General features: G+C 41.9%; 1 protein-coding gene and 1 pseudogene across 1 annotated transcript in view; both read right to left on the minus strand.

Annotated features, from left to right (window-relative positions):
- Positions 1-4884, minus strand: part of Sbspon (somatomedin B and thrombospondin type 1 domain containing) — a 30516-nt gene extending 25632 nt beyond the window's left edge. The window contains exon 1 of the mRNA XM_020180219.2: positions 4565-4884. Coding sequence (XP_020035808.1) covers positions 4565-4778 — 214 coding nt within the window. The 5' untranslated portion in view covers positions 4779-4884. The remainder of the gene's footprint in view (positions 1-4564) is intronic.
- A 7382-nt stretch (positions 4885-12266) lies between these two features.
- Positions 12267-13335, minus strand: LOC109676153 (4-hydroxybenzoate polyprenyltransferase, mitochondrial-like; annotated as a pseudogene).
- Between the last annotated feature and the right edge of the window lie 2876 nt (positions 13336-16211).

The raw sequence follows: 16211 nt of genomic DNA on the forward strand, positions 1-16211 counted from the left end.
GAGATAATTCATTTCAGAATGGATTTCTTGGCAGTGTAGTTATTCTGTAGATCAAATAACATCTTTACACTTACATGAGAAAAAGACAAACCTTTCTACTTATGAAAAGAAATGCCAGTATTGCATCTCTTAGACACACACACACACACACACACACACACACACACACACACACATACACACACACACACACAAATCAAGATAAAAAGGTCAGATGGAACAAAAGTAAATTATGCTTAGTTATGCTGACGCAGTTACATTTTTCATTCAGATTGAATATCAATCGAAAAGATTTTGGGCAGCAGTAATAAGTAACATAACCTTGGGTGATAAGAAGAGATTCTAGGAGACAGAATGGTTCTAAATGCATAGCGTAACTGGGCTCATAAGTACTAAACCTTGATTTAACTAGGAATATATAACCACCACGAATTGACACTAAGAACTGTGTTGCTGAACTTGAAGTCAGACAGTCAGTCAAGGGTTCAAGTTCTTAGCTCTCCTGCTTAATCAGGCTATCTTGAGTAATGAGAACCCTAGGAAAGGAAAGTCGCAGTACAATGCTAGTACAGGTCAACAACACTTTTTCCCAAACCCTTGAAGGCGATGAGTTTCAGAATTCAGGATTTCCCAGATCTTAGAAGGATGCGTCTGAGAGAAACATCAGTGCATGTACCTTATGTTGGGGATCTTCTTTCCCATGCACTATGAATATATTTTGCTCAAAAAAGATTTATCAACAGTCTTTTATCAGTTCAAGGCAGGTGAAACTTTTGTCATCAATAAGTTATGGAAAAAAAGACTTCCAAATTTTAGCACTTTTCAGATTTTAGTATTGTTAACATTTGGACTTTGGGATTGTGACTCATAATTGCCTTTCCTATATGGCATTATTTCCTAAATGATACTAAGTATGTGAGTACATGGTGGGAGTTAAATAAAATATATCAAGTATTATTATATTTATATTAAATATAAAAGATATTAAAATAAAAGATATTTAGGCCAGAAGTGGTAGTACACATCTGTAATCACAGCACTCAGGAGGCTGAAGCAGGAGGATTACAATTTTGAGGGCAGCCTGGGATATTTCACAAGACCGTGTCTCAAAATAAGTGAGCAAATAATATTTATTTAAAAGATATTAATTTATCATTTATTTAGAGACAGAGCCTCACCATGTAGCCAGGCCAGCCTCTTTAACTCACTCTGTAGCCCGGGTTGGCCTGAACCCATGATTCTTCTGCCTGACTTCCCAAGTACTAGGCTTATAGGCATGTGCCACCAGTCCCTGCTAGGTATTTATGAATTAATATTAACTGACACAAATTATGGCACCATGCTGTCATCAAATGATTGTGTAACTATTACTCAAATGAAATCTTTACTAGTGCCCACTGGTACCAAGATCTGACCAACAGTCCACTTGCTACCTAAGTCCCCACCACATGCCAGGGCCTGGGCTGGCATGGGCATTATCTCAACAGTCCCATGTGGTGGTTTTGTCGTTTTCCCTTTTATACATGAGGTACTTTAGGCCCCAGGAAGCTCATACATGTTTTCCATGTTTTACAAAGCCAGGAGGTGGCAGGGTAAAAGTTCAACCCAGGATTCTCTGACTTTAGGGGCAACGTTGAGGCATTAGGACTATTTCTGGGGGAAAAAAATAAAAAGAAAACAATAAATATTTGGAGGAAAGACTGAGATTAGAAGCCTTCATTCCAGGAGTAGCTCCCCCACCCCCCAGGCAGCTCCCAGCTTCCTGATCAGCACAGACCCACGGCAATCTGGCTTCAAGCCTACAGGCAGCCCTGCTGTGCTTGTCCACAGCTGAGGAAACTTCCTCAGCTCTCACAGCTCTCACAGTGAACAGGCTCAGCCTCATTACATAACCAGCTTCCAGTAGTCTTATTTCCTTCCTCCCTTCATAAAAACCCTCAGACAGAGAAAATGTACCAGCTAAGAGCCTTTGGGTCCCAAGTCTACTTCTGCCTGGGCCTCTGCTAACCCCCAGGGAAAGTGTATTTAAGGCTACTGGATATGCTACTTTAAAACTGTTTCTGGCCTCAGTTTAACCAGCTACAGCCCTGCCCCCAGGCATTGCCTTCCTGTGATTCTCAGTTCTTCAGAGATGGTAAACTCCCCTCACCTATTCTGTACTCAGCTCTTGGTTTTACTATTTCTACCTCCTAGACTGAAAATAAGAGGTTTCTTTGTAGCCAAATAAAGGCTTAGGTTTTGCAGCTCCTTGTAGCCCTGTCAGGCCTCATTTGAAAGCAAGCTCCTGGGCTGGACGTGTGGCTGAAGTGGTAGTAAGCATGAGGCCCTGAGTTCAAACCCCAGTACTGCCACATTAAAAAAAAAAAAAAAAGCAACTAGGTTCCGTTCTCTCACCACTCTTGCTTCATCTTCCCCCATCCCTCCTGAGGGCCTGAATCTCTCAGGATCTGCTTGAATCCACCCTCTGTCTAAGGCTCACTGTTTTAGCCTCTATAGACTGACTTCCTGCCAGTAACTGTGGAGATCCTCCCTCCCCTTGGCCATTTTTCCTGGAGACTTCTGATCATTATTCGTACCAGGTTGCCCATGACTTCCTCTTCAAAGTCTTCCCAGAATTCCTTGGGTCTTCTAAGTTTTTCCTCCCAGACCACCTGTCTGCATGGTGATTCCCCCTTAGCTCTGGTTTCACTTTCCCTGGTTGCAGTTACCCACAGTCAACCACCACCTGAAAATATTAAATGGGAAATTCCTGAAATAGTCATACATCTCGCTCCCACTGCACTATTCTGAGTAGTGTGGTGAAATTTCACATGACCCTGCTGTCACCTAGGATGTCCAGGCATTTCAGTGCTGTATACGACATTAGCTACTTAGTAGCCTTCTCAGTTACCAGATCGACTGTGATGGTACTGCAGCACTTTGCGTTCAAGTAATCTTTATTTTATTTAGGAACAGTCTTAAAGTGCAAAAGTAAGGATGCAAAAGAAGGGCCAGGGCTTGAAACATGGAAGGATAGATTAACCCCGGTACTATGTGACAACACTGCAGAGCGTACAGGAAAAACAGTGTATGCAAGGATTGGTACTATCTGTAGTTTCAGATGTCCACTGGGCGTCTTGGAATGTATCACCTGCAGATAAGCGTGTGTCTTCTAGAATGAATCCCCTACTGTAGTAAGCATGTTGCACATAGTTTTGCTTTTTTTCCTGGCTGGACTAGGAACGGCTAGGGAGCAGAAAATGCATGTTCCTTATCTTCCATTCCTATGCTTACCACTGACTGGACATATTATCCTGACTCCACAAATTCTCTAACTGCCTTTAAAACAGCTTCCTCGTGAGGGAAAGAGTGATTCTGCCACGGAGGGAGAGACTTTGCTTGAATCATCCAGGCAAACAGGAGTTTAGGATGCTGTGGGGGAGGGGCTGGGGACACCAGACTTGAGTGCGCTGCATTTCTTGAATAGGTGACTTTTGCACCTTACTTTAGGGGTAAAATACCTGGCCTTGGAGCAGGACAGGCAAGGAAGTTTATCAAAAAGAATATCTCTATGCACAAAGTAAATCATTAACTCTCCACTCAAGTCAAGAAATTTTCACATTTTTCCATTGTGCTTTTTTTCAGGATCAGGTCTAGCTGACTGGCCTGAGCAGGGGCTGGCAGTCTCTTCCCTTGGCAGAGGCAGGGTCTCTGTAGGGCATCTTGTTCCTAGTGTACTCTGCCGGTTACTCTCCCCAGAAAATGCTGAGAACCCCACATGCTGGATCCTTGAGCTCCAGTCCTAACGTGTGTGGCTTTGGGGGCGACGTGATTTACAAGGAGCATGACTATTTTTACTCCTAGAGCTGGCTTCTCTCAGGGCCACCTCGTTCTTCAGGAATATACTCACCGTTTCGGTGAGGAACTGAAATACTGTGTGAAATATAAGACTGAAAAAAGCTGTAAAGGAAAATCAGCAAGATTAAAACCTAATACGGACTCCGAGAGAAAGCTTCTGGCCATGCTGCAGGGATGAACTTGAATTCCACTGAGCATGTGCTACATGTTGGGGTCCAGGTTGAGGAAGACCTCAGTCCTCTAAGAACTTGCTCTGCAGAGAAAAGTATCTCTCGGAGCAAGCTTGGTACAAAGCAGAACACGCCAGCTTCCTGTCCTCATCACCGCTCTCCAGCCCCAAAGATCACTGAGGGTTGATAGAGGGATGTGGTGCAGCCTGGCCCAGGGGCTTGCCCCCTGGAACCTGTCAAGGGCATCTTTCCAAGACCCATGTGGCCCTACCCAGCTGGAGTTTCTGGGCTGCGGATGAATTCGCAGAGGTGGCCCTATGAAAAGTGCAGAGGGATCCAGCCCCGTCCATCCAGGCCCTGGTGGGGAGAACTCTGGACCCCAGGATGGATTGAGCTGAGTGCACCTAGAAGGAGGTGGCTGGAATGGGCCAGCACAGATGGCCGGACACGCCGGAATGGAAGGGGCTAGGAGACTCCTAGCTCCTGGGTTGCAAACCTGCGCCCTGCCCCAAGCCGGTTCCAATGGCTGGCGCCCTTCCCTGGGCCCGGCCACCCACCTGGGCACGCCCTGGAGTAGTCGAAGCAGCAGTCCCCGGTGAGGCGGCAGGCTTGGTCGCAGAAGCAAGTCCCGTAGACCCTGTCCAGCCTCCAGCCGCGGACGAAGCAGGCTGGGTCCCGACCAGGGCAGCAGCGCCCGGCCTCGGCGCAGCCGGCCAAGGCCCCGGGCCACAGCCGCGCCAACGCGCACAGCGCCATCCACAGAGTCCTCATGGCCAGGGCTGCCGCGGCACCTGCGACGCCACAGACCCTCGGGGCAAGTGCTCTGCTCCTCCGCGCCGCGGCCCCCAAGCTGCCGGCCGGGCGAGGCCCCGCCGCCCTGCCCCGCGCCGCCCCCGCCCTCGGCCCTCCGCCCTCCCGCGCCCCTCCCCAGGCCTGGCCGCGCGCCCCGCGGGCCCCGGGCGGGTGGCCGCGGAGGCCCCGTCAGGTGGGACGCGCCCGCGAGCCGCGCTCTGCGCCACCCATTCCCCGCTGCCAGCCTGGCCGCCGCGCCCAGCCCCAGCCGGGAACGCCATGGGAAGGGAGGCCGGAAAAGCAGGTGCTTCGGGACGGCAGGGAGGAGGGCCCGACCAGGACGGCCACCTTGCCTGCCTCCAAACTCTGATCTCTTACGTCTGGGGACAAGTTAGCGACAACTTCACTCGATCGCCGGGAGAGAAGCAGCGCTCTGTGCGCTCCCAAGCCTCTGTCATAAACATTCTGTGCTCAGGCCACCTGCTCTCGCCCAGGAAAGTACATATGGCATTTTTTTCCCTCAACCATTGGGGAAAAAACCATTGCTCTGGGGCAGAGCAGAACACAAGAGATGAGACCAAAGATGCATCCTTTCTCTGTTGCATTTTATAGTGGGATTTTTCTGCCCCAGGAAAACGCCACTTTGCAGAGAAAGCTCTTGAATAATTGGGGAGGGGTAAGAGAGAGTAATAGAGGGGCTTACTCTCATTAAAATATAACATACTCATGGGTGAAATACCACCTGGCAAACTCTTTTGAACAATTAATATACACTGAAAAAAATGAAGGACAGAGCCTAGCGCCAGTGGTTCACACCTGTAATCCTAGCTACTCAGGAAGCAGAGATGTGGAGGATCGCGGTTTGGAGCTAGCCCTGGCAAATAGTTCCTGAGATCCTATCTCGATGTATATATATCTCAGGAAAGTAAAATAGGTCCAGTTAAGGAGGGGTGCAGTTTCCAGTGGGAGGGTGGGGGTGAACAGAGAGAGCAAAGGACAGTGAATATGGTTGATGCAACTTACATATTTGTATGAAAATAGACCAATGAAACCTGATGTTTTAACTGTGTGTGCGTGGGGCGGGGCGGGGGGGGGGGATGAGATGGAATGATGGTGGTGGTGAATGTAACCAAGGTACATTGTAAGCATATATGGAAATGTCACAAATGAACCCCACCTCCCTGCAACTTATATATGATGATAAAATGTTTTTAAAGAAAAGGCAATTAAGGAATATGAAGGAAAAGATAAATAAAATATAAACAGTGCTCTGCTTTCTATTAAAGCCTATGCCCCCCCCCCAAAAAACCCATTCAGTGATATTTTAGAAATAACTTCTACTTGCCAAAAGTACTTGCCAAACTTTTTGGGTTTTTGCTTGCCTATTTTGTGTGTGTGTGTGGTGAGGGGGTTTGGAGATGGAACCCAGGGCCTCCCACACCAGTGCTACCACTGAGCTACACTCCACACCTAACGTTCTCTGTGCAGTTTGTCCCCCTTTCCTCTAAATGCATTACATTTTCTCTACCTCACCCTTTTTGTTCACCAAATTTTATCCTAGAAGTTTCATGTTCTTTTGTGTTCTTAAATCACTTAAACTAAAATGGTTTTGTGAGAAATATTTGCCTCAGCGAACCTAAAAAGTCAAATTAAATTCAGATACTAATTTTCTTCCTCACTAATACAAGGACTTTCCACAGAGGAATTTTCTTTGCTCATCAGAGAGAGAAGTAACTAAAATAAAAATGAAAACCTTCACTACAAAAATAGTAAAACACTATAGCAACCAAATATAAAAAATAAGCATGCTGTGAAGTGAAAAAGACTTACTACATTATAAGAATTGTATCATATAAACTCTAATCACAGATAAAGTTTGACCAATGTAGAATGCAATCTTACTTTATTGTCCAAGGAAAATATCCTCTAAAGTCAAGAAGAAATTCTTTAAGAGTTTATGCAAATAAATTCTCAGTATTGGAAAACTTTTTTGTTTTCCTGTTTGGGTAAGTCTCTCTTCCTTTTGCAGTTTAAAGGAAAACTTTTTTATATTTTTAGTTCTTGGTAGTTGAGACTAAATAACCTTGCCAGCAAATTATACCCTCTGCCTTTTACTGATGTTCTAGGTTTTATTAGCAGTTTTTACTAATTTACTCATGTCATTTATCCCCCTTCTCTAGCTGTCTGCTTTATGGAATGCCTCTAGGCAGATACTTATTCTGTAAGGCCAGAAGACTCTGGAGTAGTTCCAGAAAGATGTGAAGGAAAATGATACAATGACAAGTTCCTTTTCCAGAATAAAACATGAAATGAAGTGATAACAGAAAGGTGAAGATCAACTCTGGTTTAAGAGAATTAAAAGTTTAATGCCAAATGCTTGCTCAAATACTGTATTTTTCACTCCTGTTCTTCTTATGGATGGACAAAACTCAAAAACAAAAAGGGTGGGGATGGGTTAGGAATGTAACTCAGTGTTTTCCCAGCATCAGAAAGCAGGAGAAAAGGAAAGGGGAGGGAAAAGGAGGGGAGGGGAGGGAACAAGAACAGAGGAGAGAAAAAAAAAAATTGGCTTTTGGAATTAGACAGAACTTGAGTCCAGTTCTCATTCTATGATCTCTACAATCAGCTCAATGTCCTCATTTCAAATACAGAATACTAATCAGATTGCCATGAGATGCCTATAGGAACAAGGTAAAAAGTGTAAATTGAACACAAAGTGGGTGCTAAATATCTTATTAGTGTCCCAATGTCCCACTCCTACTCAATAATTTAAGCATAAAGCCAAGTAAATCACAAATGCAGTGTTACCAGTGTGCAACATAGGGGACGGTACAAAGTTAAATTTATTTTTAAAAGCTAAGAAAATCACAAATAATTGATTATTACTTTAAAGCAAACATAAAAGAGAGTTTGTCTCTTGTAAGTAACATTGAAAGAAACTCATGGCTTCAAGTTTAAGCTCGTGTTGTCTTGAAACCATCAAGATAAGCCTCCCCAGCAGGCCCTAGGGAAGGCAGCAGTTCCTGCAGGACCACGCAAAGTCAGGGGACACTGACATTTAAGGCGATGTATTCACAACCTTACTGGAAACTGAATGCAGTCAAGCATAACAATGAGTTGCTTTGTTTTCCATGTTGTGTGGATGTTTGAAGAACAGAAACCATCTAGCAATCTTGTGGATAAGTATAGGAAGTAATCAAATGCGACTTAAAAGACATCCTTTCTTCTGAAGTGTTGTCTTTGGATTCGGTCCAAGATCAGTAGAAATATGGAGGGAAATGAAGACTTACCTGCTCATCAGATTCCAAAATACAGGAGTTTTAAGGGACCTCCACCTACATGACCTCACTCAATCCTGCATAACTGTGAGGAAAATATTAGCATCCTCATTTGGCAGAAGACAGACAGATCAGACAAGTAGCTAATTAGTAACAAAACAGGCTGGAGCTGAAATTATTCTTTCCAAAACACTACAAGATTCTTCCCATTCTTCTTCTTAAAGCTTATGGGAAGCAGGTCCTGAAGGAAGATGGTAATGGAAAGTAAAGACAAATAAAATTAAGTACTGCAACTAGTGTGTGTAAGAATCAAAATACAGTTTCCAAAAATGTTAAGATACATTTAAAATGTACATTTACATTTTTATCCATGTAAGATGTATAGAGAGTTATCAAAGGCAGCTAGGATACTACAAAGGAAATCTCTTGAGGTTGAAAAATGGGACAATTAATAGAGTTTTAAGGTATTTATCAGAGGCAGAATCAGAAAATGGCATGGATCTCTTTAACATATTTTGTTGAATATCAGATACCTTTTATTATAAGATGTACTATTATTTTGTTCCTACTAAGACAAAAAAAATTACCAGTGAAAGCACGATGCATACACACTCACACACAGATTGTAGGATAAACTTCAATTTCGGGATGTGCATCCTAGAATTAATAAAATACATAAAGCAATAACACACCACTGTACAACTTTGTAACACTCTTTTGTGATGACATTGTTAACTTGCCCATTGTGTTAAGGGCAGGTTCAGAGGAGATAGATGACCTGTGTGATATCCTGCAGGCTTAATTGTTCTCCCATGAGAGCTAGGGATGATCATTTGGTTGTAGTCATTCTTTTCCTGAGGTGAGATGCCACTCTGGGTTGAGGGTCAAAGATAGGTAAAAATGGTCTTTCCTTCAGGAGACTCGGGTTTAATGGAAGAGTTAGACAGGTAAACAGTCATTATAGCATATTTTGAGGAGAATTTAATAATAATTAGAGGGTAGTAGGAGGAGATCTGGAGCTGGGCAGACAAAGAGGACTTTGAATTTGGATTACGAAGATCAGGATCGAGTTACTGTTAGCCCCTTTGCTTTCACCCTGAAGTCTGCAGAGTCAGCCACCAGGAAAATCTCCAATAACTTTTGAGAAGGTCCTGCCTTGACAACTGATACTATTCATTTAATAATGCCAAAAGATGCAGTCATGTATCCAAAGAAGCCTGTTTAAGGTTGATGTGCATAATGTACTTTGAGTACTTCTTCCCCTAATATCTTCTAGCAAGCAGTCAAGGACATTGCTACCAAGGTCTGTGCTTCCAGTTCTATACCTTTGATCCTACTGGCTAGATAAATGCACAGTAGATATAGGGGTGGGAAATTAAATTCATAGGTTACCTATAAAAGATCCATTCTTCCCTTCTTTTTCTAACTGTCCTCAGAATTTTCTTTCCAGTAGAACACTCTTTCCTTCCCTTACTAGATTGCACCCCTAATCCTAGGAATGAGCTTTGAGCGTTAATTTAATCCTGAGTCTATGGACCACTCAGGGATTTGTCCAGTCAAAGCCCCAAGGAACAGAACACTTGTCAATAGATGAATTGGTTTCTCTTTTGCCCTTACTGCAGGTGAATCAGGACATGGCCCACGTGAAACCAGCCTGAGATCTTAGCAACAAGCCAGGGAGCCACAGGCTTTGTTGAATGACGCTTGAAGTCACACATGCCCCTTTTCAATCCCTTGCTCCAATAAGTCCTTTTTATAATTTATGCCAATTTCAGTTGCAATTTCTGTGGCTTAAGACAGAGGTGATAAGGGAAGAAAAAGAGATGAGGCTTTCAAGAGAAAAGTGAATTGTGGCTCTGTCACTTACTGGCTATATAACATAAAATAAATTATTGTAAACTCTCCAGGCCTCAGATTTCTGCTCTGCACAATTAGATAAGGATTAAATTATGTAATTTATGCATATCCACTATAGTTCTTGCCAAGTAAAAATGAGTTGGTAATTAATGGTAATTACTATATTTGTGCTCTAGACTTTAACACAGAAGACATGCTTTAATTATCAGTAACATTTTTTTCATAAACTCTTGTGTCAGACTATATGCTGCATTGGTACTAGAGATCCAAAGAATTGATTATGACCCTGCAGTGGATGATCTTGGGCAGTTCCTTTATTAGGCTCTCTGGATTTCAGTTTCCTCATAAAATTTGATGATGTAAACCCAGGGAATCTCCAAGAATTCTTTTAGTTCAAACATTATAATATTCAACTTAGATAGCAGTATCAGCTATGACAGAGAGAAATGTCTCCCATTTTTTCTTTGATCCTAAAAGTAGGCTACAAATAACAAGAAAGTGAACTTTTATAAAGTCCAAGTCTATCCAAGTTGAGGTGAGAGAGCTAATTTGGAGACAAACATTGATGTTCATAGATCAATTTCAAGTTCATCATGGATGCTTGCATGGATATTGTAGTAGTCATCTTTGTTGTACTATAACAAATAGCAAAGAAAATTAACTTATAAAAAGAAAGACTTATTTTAACTCATGGTTCTGGAGGTTCTAGTCCAAGATGTAGTGGTCCCATTGCTTGGACCTCTGGTAAGCATAGCACATCATGGTGGGAGTGGGTGGTGGAGCAAATCACTCACCTAATGAGCCAAGAAGCAGAGTGACACAGGAAGAGAAAGAGACTGGGGTGGGGGAGGGATGTCCCACAATCCCCTTCAAGGGCATGCCTCCAATGACCTAAGGATCTCCCACTGGGCTCCACTTTCCCAAGGCTCTCTCCTCCCAGTAGTACTACCCTGGGGACCAAATCTTCAACATATGGATCTTTAGGGGACATCTATCTGAACATAGCAGGTATCTATAAGTCATGGAGATTATTGAAGCAATGGCATGGTAAAAAATTTTGAAATATGATTTAGGAATTAAGAGAGGGCATTAGTTTTCTCTCCATAGGTCACTAGACTTCTGACCAAGGGGAAAATATTAAACTTCTTAAGCTTGGAATCCCAGCTATAAAATAGAGGAATTTGAGGAGCTTTATAAGGCAAATCCAACACTGATTTTATAAGTATAATCCTCTAGTTCAGAAGTAGGCAAATTCTACCCATTTTTGTATGGCCTGTGAGCTAAGAACATTTTTTTGGCTTTTTTTTTTTTACATGGTAGAGAGAAATCAAAAGAAGAAAATTATTTTGTTTCATATGAAAATTACATTAATCCAAATTTCAGTGTTCATATATAACATTCTTTTAAAAAAAATAATAAGTAAAAATTTAATTTGTTTATTTAAATTCTTCTAAGACACTAAAACCAGAATGGTGGAGTTAGGGGTATGGCTTAAGTGATAGAGCACCTTGCCTACCAAGCACAAAGCCCAAGTTCAAACCCCAGTACTACAAAAGCAAAACAAAACTCCAAATGGTTTTGAATTACAGCTTTTGGCAGGAAGTAAAGGTCACAATAAAGAATAATATGCCCCAACTTTTCATAGGAGCTTTTATTTCCCTGATAAAAAGAGCTTATTTTTCCAGAGATTCATTTAGATAAGATACACATCAGGTTTTTCCTAAAGTGCCCAAACTCACAGGATTCCTATAACTTTAGATGAGAATTGTAATAGGCAGAAGAATGCATCAATTTAAACATCCAAAGTCACCTTAAATCCTGAAAAGTCCCTAGTGTCTATGACAGGGGAAGAATTTTTCTAGAAAATTGTTGAATTAAAATCCAGGCTGTTATGTTCTAGATCTTCATCTTCTGATCCTTACTTCTTTAACATATTGTAACAGATTGCTCATTCAAATACAATAATGTGGTTATAAGACCAGAGTGTTTTATAAAAATTTGTTTCCATATTTTCTCTATAAACTTTAATTGATAACTTTTTTTTTGAAGTATTGGGGATCAAATCCAGGGCCTTGTCTATAAAACATAAGCACTTAATTTTTTTGAGACAGGATCTTACTATGTAGTTTGTATTGGCCTCAAACTCATGATCTTCCTATCTGTCTTCACCTTCTGAGTTCTGGGATTACAGGAATGCTCCATTATGCACAATTTATTTCCTAATTTTCTATTTTACCATCTTTATTTTTTTCATTTACTTACCTGTTTTATGAATTATTTTCTTTTCACAAATTCTGAAGGACAATCCCTTAAAAATGATTATTCATATCATTCACTTGAAGGTAAATACATCCCAACAATCCTGTGGATATCTAGAGCATAAATCTGGTGAACAAGATGGGTTCCTCCAGTGCCCCAAGAAATTAGTAGGGTGCAGTCTAACCACTGTTCAGTCCCACCAACTCAATACTCCCACTGTGGGAGCACTGAAGTCACTGAACCAGTGCTTGGTGTTTTCTCTGAACAGTAACACAGTGGACTTTTGACCAATCAGCCTATCCTCCTTTTCATCCTGATGGGCATAAATAGTAGCATAGATCACTGTCTACATAACTCTAGAAAAATAAAGAAGCAGCCACACAGATGGAAGATGGCAATCACAGGAACTCAAAAAAAAATTGCTGTTTTTTGTTGTTGTTGTTGTTGTTTTGGCAGCACTGGGGTTTGAGTTCAGGGCCTTGTGCTTGCTAGGCAGTGCTCTACAGCTTGAGCTACTCCAGCCCTTTTACTTTAGCTATTTTTTAAATAGGGTCTTGCTTTGATCTCTTGATCTTCACCTTCTGTGTGCCTAGGATTTACAGGCATGGGCCATTGTACCTGGCTCACAGCAACAATTTTTTTTTTTTTTTTGGTGGTGCTTCATGCTTGCTAGACAGTGCTCTACAATTTGAGCCACACCTCCAACCCATCACAGGAACTCTTAATCGCAGACTATCCAGGTAAGACTTCTTAATTAAAAGTTAATCCCAAGGCTAACTGAGGCCAGCATATGATTCTTTTCATTAGTGTGTAGGACACGTAAGGATGCTGCTCCCAGAGCTGTACTGCAGTATTTCAGACACAGAAGAAACCCAGCGCAAGGTCAGCTATCCCCTCCCCTCCCCCCAGAAAAACAAAAGATTGGAAAGTTGAAATATCTCCACCTGCTGTTCTTATAACTTTTTACCTTAGTCACTGTCTCTCATGTCATTAATAGTACAGCCTGCTCCACCCATTAGAATAGCTCCAGTGCCAAAAACAGATGGCATGGACTAATCTGGAAAACAACTTGGTTCAGCTGCCAAACCAATGCTCCGTGCACAGGGCAAATGAAATAGCCAGGTTCCAATGGGTGTTTCCATCACGTGAGGCAGGCACAGTAAGTTGGCTGCAAAGAGAAGGGGGCAAGCTCCCCACTACCTCAGCAACTCAGAGGCTAAACCAGAGCCTATGGCTCAGACGGGCAGGGACTGGCCCCTGTTGCACAGCCCCAAGCCACACCAGCACCCCAGCCTGAGTGAGACCTGCTCCCCACAACCATAAGTAAAGTTTTATTGAAACTCACCATGAGATTTAGTCCATTTCTATTCCTATAACTGAAATACAGATGGGTAATTTATAAAGAATAGATGCTTACTTAGCTCACAGGTCTGGGAAACCCAAGAGCACAGCACCAGCATCTACTCAGCTTCTGGTGAGGGTCTTCTTGCTATATCAGAACATGGCAGAAGGCATCACATGGTGAGACAGAACAAATGAGCCAGAGAGAGCTCACTGTCATAGCAAAGCCATTCCCACAATAACTCACTAATTAATTCATCAATGCATGGATTAACCCATTCATAAGGCCAGAGTCCTTGTGGCCCAGTCACCTCCCAAAAATTGTACTTGTCAACATTGCTGTATTTAAGATTGAGTTTCTAACACATGACCTTTTGAAGACACATGCAAGCCATAGCACAGAACTGAATTGTCTGTGGCTGCTTTCGTGCTAGAAGAACAGAGCTGAGAAGTTGCAGAAGAATGGAACTGTACAACCCACAAAGCCTAAAATATCTATTACCTGGGCCTTTATAGAAAAAGTCTGTTGACCCCTACTCAATGCATCCATGAACTCTTATACACTAAACACTTTGTAAATTACACTGCATTCATCTTTATGTAAGGGGTTCTTGTAAAATAACATTCTGAAATTAAAAAGACACAGTCAGAATACTCATGCCAGCAAACATTGTTTATGATGGCAAAACTATGGATGGTGCCAAAATTAATCCTGTGCTGTAGAAAATTCTTTGGAATTATAAGCAAAACTTAAAAAATGAAAAGGAGAAAATCATCTGGATGACATTAAAGAAGTCATTTAATTTTGCTCCTTTTATGGAAAAATAGCCTCTGATCCACAGCAGGGATCTTTATAGAGAATTGTTCTTTCTTCCCACATGCAAACTCTCGATGTCAGCGAAGAGCACAAAGCCCTAAGAGGGCGCCCCACAAGCCAGAAATGTGCCCCTTTAAGGGGGAGGAATGTTCCCTGCTCTATTTAGTTCTAACAAGTAAGTGGGAAGTGAGCATGCTCCCTGACCAGCACGCAGCCCTGTGTGGGTGTGAATGCAGGCCACTGGCTGCATATTATGACTTTGACCTTGAGCTTAGACACTGGCTTGAAAGAAAATATGTTCTTTGCAAGCTAATTCTCCAAATACTCTCAATCGTTAGGAATCATGGAGCTACCATTCGTGAAGAACTGTTGGGTAACAGGAGCTGTGCTAAATACTTAATGTATTTTATCTTGTTGGAGCTTATAGGACAGATGTTGCTGTTTATTCTTCATAGTTGAGGAAATAGAAGTTATACGATGTTAATTAACTTTCCCAAATTAGAGACATTCAAACCATTTCTGTGCAGTTTCTAGAGTTCCCTTCTTTCTTTTACACAGAAAATGGATTATAATTAACAACTGATTTTCTATTACAATATTACACAGCCTTTTAATGATAAATATCTTGACAAATAGGGCATAGAAAGACTAAACACATTAAACAATGTGTAATTATTTTCTACAGACAATTTCTTAAATTCTTAAATATTTAATTAACAATAGAGAATATTGAATTGGAAGTTGCAAGAATTGGGTTCTAATTTTGTTTTGCTGTGAGTTGGGGCATTTACTTAAACTCCACAAACTTTACTTTTCCTTATCTAGAGTGTCAGCAAAATATACCTGGAAGGTACTGGGAAGGCAGAGATCAGGAGGATCATGGTTCAAGGCCAGCCTGGGCAAAAAGTTTGCAAGACTCCAGCTTTACCAACAAAAGCTGGGGGTAGTGGCACACGCCTGTCATCCTAGTTAGGAGGATTGAGGTCCATGCTTACCTGAGGTTAGCTCAATTAGAAAAATACCTAAAAGTAAAAAGAGCTTGGGGGAGGAATGGTTCAAGTGGTAGAGCACCAATCTAGCAAGCATGAGGCCCTACGTTCAAACCCTAGTACCACCAAAAAAAAAAAAAAAATCCACCTGAAAACACTGTAGGGGGCTTGTGATGATCAAATAAAATAGTATATGTGAAAGTGCTTTAGAAACACTTGGTTTTTTGGGATCACTGTCAGATTTTTTTTAACATTGAAAGTTATCCATACTAAGATGCTAATATCCCCCAGAGAAATGCGACTATACCTTGAAGATTAAGTAGATATAAGTGCAGGCTTTATACATGCTATTGGTCTAAAAATATAATTTACAAAACCATATGTCTCCTTTTAGTAAGCTTAAAATAATAAAATTGTGGGGCTAGGGGTATGGTTCAGTGGTAGAGTTGCTACTTGTCATGCATGAAGCCCTGGATTCAATCCCTAGCACCACACACACACACACACACACACACACACACAAATTGTTATGGCAAAGAAAAAAGTTTGTTTTTTAGCTTTGTGTAAGATGCTATGCAAAGAGAACAGCACAACCACAATGAAAACCCTCTAGGAGGTGGCAAAAGTTTAGATTCCATGCCTGCATACCATACTGCACACATACACCAGAAATATTTCCAAGTCCCCACTTTCGAAGCCTCCCAAGAATATCAGGAGCTGCTGGACCAAAGCTTAGTAGCAGCTAGCATGCTCGGCAATGATCACATCCTGGCTACTTGGTTACCCCGCCTGCAAATACCTGACAAATGGAAAGACCCACCTGGACCAGCATTGTTCTTCCTCCCACAGAGAGCTGTTTCAATCAACAGCC

The sequence above is a fragment of the Castor canadensis genome, chromosome 3 (genome assembly GCF_047511655.1).
Source record: "Castor canadensis chromosome 3, mCasCan1.hap1v2, whole genome shotgun sequence".
In the NCBI taxonomy this organism is placed as follows: domain Eukaryota; kingdom Metazoa; phylum Chordata; class Mammalia; order Rodentia; family Castoridae; genus Castor; species Castor canadensis.